Consider the following 3,063-nt stretch of genomic DNA (forward strand, 5'->3'; position numbering starts at 1 on the left):
ATAAATTTGGGTGGGAGAGTATTCTGCTCTACCCAGCTCATTTTAACCAAAAAAATCTTGGCAAATTAAAATGCACCTAATTCTGGGTGAGGAGAATTATTTATTTCATTTTCTTGGTATATAATCTCTCTCTCATACAATAGCCGATCACTTCACAACAATTAAGGACGTACATGATGAGAAGGTGGCAAGGTCAATCAAACTCCAAGTTCCTCGCATTCTACTTCGTCCATTCCATAACAAACTTTAAGACACAAACTCATCCATCTCTCTCTCCCTTTGATCCGAACAATTTTGAATGCCAGTTTCTCTTTCTATGCCACCTCCTTTCTTCCACCAAACAATTCTTCAATGGGAGGCAGCGGCTACAAGTTTGAAGATTCCGATAAGAAATCGTCGCATACCGGCTCCCATATGATAGGTTTCAGAGCCACCATCACTTGGGTTTTCCTCATAGTGTCAATGCTTTATGTTCTTTATTCTTCCAACCACCTCCTGAACTCTCAAGATTGTGCTACCCCTGTAAATATTAAAAATCATCTTCAGATCGTCACAAATGTCACTGGCAGTAATGATGTTAGTAAACTTGAGGTACAAGGCAAACAAGGACTAGGGCAAGGAGCCAAAGAAGTAGTACCTTCACGTCCACAACAATTTTCTAGATTTGATACAGAATTGAAACACATTGTGTTTGGGATTGCAGCCTCGTCAAATTTGTGGGAAAAGAGGAAGGAATACATAAAACTGTGGTGGAAGAAGGAGATGAGAGGGGTGGTATGGTTGGACAAAAAGGTGAGGATGCGGGGAAATGAGGTGTTACCTGAGATTCGAATCTCTGGGGACACCAGAGGATTCAAGTACACAAATCGGCAAGGGCAGAGATCAGCATTGAGGATTTCGAGGGTGGTTTCAGAAACATTGAGGCTTGGAATGAAGGATGTGAGATGGTTTGTGATGGGGGATGATGACACAGTTTTCGTGGTGGAAAATGTGTTGAGGATTCTTTCAAAATATGATCATAACCAGTTTTATTATATAGGACACCCATCAGAGAGTCACATTCAGAACATATTTTTCTCGTATACTATGGCCTTTGGGGGAGGTGGATTCGCCATAAGTTATCCATTGGCAGTGGAACTAGAGAAGATGCAGGACCGGTGCATCCAACGATATCCGGCATTATATGGCAGTGATGATAGAATGCAGGCTTGTATGGCGGAGCTAGGAGTCCCTCTTACCAAGGAAGCTGGATTTCATCAGGTAAATGGTATAGCCATTTACTTTCTCATCAAGTATTTTACCTGAGACATTGCCACATTCCGATCACATTTTCATATCATCTGAAACTTTTGATGAGCACTTACTACATGAATTGCTTCAACAGTCACATTTTGTGTTCTGCTAATGCCATGCATCTAGCATTAGTCTTCTTGGCATGGTATGCAAAATTAAGGTTATGTATGTTTCTTGTGCTTGTGCAGTATGATGTGTATGGAAACCTAGTAGGCCTTCTGAGTGCCCATCCTGTGGCTCCATTGGTGACTCTTCACCACCTTGATGTAGTTGAGCCGGTATTCCCACGCATGAGCCGTGTTAAAGCACTTCAACATCTATTCCAGTCTGTAGAGTTCGACTCGGCTAGTATCATGCAACAATCAATCTGCTATGACAAAGATCATTTATGGTCCATCTCCATTTCATGGGGCTATGTAGTTCAAGTCATCAGGGGAGTAATGTCTCCAAGAGAACTAGAGACACCCTCAAGAACCTTTCTTAATTGGTACAGAAAAGGTGATTTCACATCATATTCATTTAACACTAGGCCTGTGTACAGAGACCCTTGTCAGAAACCCTTCCTTTTCTATTTGACCACGAATCGCCTTCATCGAGACAAAAATAAAGTATTTGGTTTCTATAAGCTAGAGAGATCTCCATCTCCTCATTGCCGTTGGAAAATGGCCTCCCCAGACACAATTGATACCATCATTGTCTTGAAAAGGCCAGATCCTATTCGTTGGGAAAAGGTAAGGTTTCAAAAGACATAAATGTTTTTAAACAAGACACCTAACTGAGACACTTGATGAAACATTCTCACAGTTTCAATACAAGAATTGTTCATTGTGTGTGAGTTAGAAGATATGAGAGTTCAACGATCAGGGCTGGGTTACCTATGTTTCTACATCTATGTTGATGCTATTACTAACATGTTACTGACTGGAAGAAAACTTGTTTTGCAGTCACCAAGGAGAGACTGCTGTAGAATTCTTCCATCAAAAAAGAATTCGACGATGTTTCTATGGGTTGACAATTGTCGAGAAGGTGAGATGAGTGAGTTGTAGAAGCAAGAGGCAGCATGTATATGATCTAGTTTCAAACCTGTTTCCAACTTTCGAAGATTCTTGAGGCATATAGAAATGATATGAGTGGAAAGTCTAGAATGGGAACAGAATGCAGAAAGAACAGGTTTTAGCTGTAGCTCTACAAGCAAAAGTCCACAGAAGAAACTTTGATCATACATTTCATCAATCATCGAAGAAGACATGTAGAATAGGAATTTTATTGCTGTTACTGTCTATGTAAACTTGATATATCAAACCACATCATTAACTGTTGTTATCTCTGTAAATTCTACAGCTTAGTTTGCTAGTACATTGCCACATCATCTATCAACATCTTAATCTCCTAGCTTTTCATGAATTACATTAGCCTCAGGTTGTTTACACCTACTCATTTGGCTTTTTGGACTCTGATCTCAATCCCATATACAAGATTCACAGAAATAGATTCCTAAAAGATATTTTGTTACTGAAATGAAAACAAGAAATTTTCTTCACTTTTACTTTCACCAGTGAACTACAGTAACATTCTTGACTGCAATATTCAAGGAAGCTGAACTCTCCGCCCCAACCCCAGTGTCATTATTGGCTGTGAGATTCTTAGTTTGCTTACTACTCACCAGTTGAGCTGCAGTAACCTTGATGGCTGTGAAATTCTTAGTTTGCTTACTCACCAGCTGAGCTGCCGTGAACTTGTTGGGTCTGAGATTCCTTGTTTGCTTACTCG

At 40.1% G+C, this 3,063-nt stretch overlaps 1 protein-coding gene across 1 annotated transcript; it reads left to right on the top strand.

Annotated features, from left to right (window-relative positions):
• The first annotated feature begins 351 nt into the window (after window positions 1–351).
• On the top strand, window positions 352–2,339 carry LOC101307385. Its single transcript, XM_004295916.1, has 3 exons — window positions 352–1,260; window positions 1,482–2,024; window positions 2,238–2,339. The coding sequence occupies exons 1-3, from the start codon at window positions 352–354 to the stop codon at window positions 2,337–2,339; spliced, it is 1,554 nt and encodes a 517-aa protein (XP_004295964.1).
• Window positions 2,340–3,063: the final 724 nt, after the last annotated feature.

The sequence above is a fragment of the Fragaria vesca genome, linkage group LG3, assembly GCF_000184155.1.
Source record: "Fragaria vesca subsp. vesca linkage group LG3, FraVesHawaii_1.0, whole genome shotgun sequence".
Classification (NCBI taxonomy): domain Eukaryota; kingdom Viridiplantae; phylum Streptophyta; class Magnoliopsida; order Rosales; family Rosaceae; genus Fragaria; species Fragaria vesca.

Excerpts from the sequence above, each read along its gene's own strand:
- LOC101307385 (XM_004295916.1), top strand. The coding sequence starts at position 352 with ATGGGAGGCAGCGGCTACAAGTTTGAAGATTCCGATAAGAAATCGTCG. Across the intron at positions 1,261-1,481 it reads AGGAAGCTGGATTTCATCAG|TATGATGTGTATGGAAACCT; the intron begins GTAAATGGTATA and ends GTGCTTGTGCAG. Across the intron at positions 2,025-2,237 it reads ATCCTATTCGTTGGGAAAAG|TCACCAAGGAGAGACTGCTG; the intron begins GTAAGGTTTCAA and ends CTTGTTTTGCAG.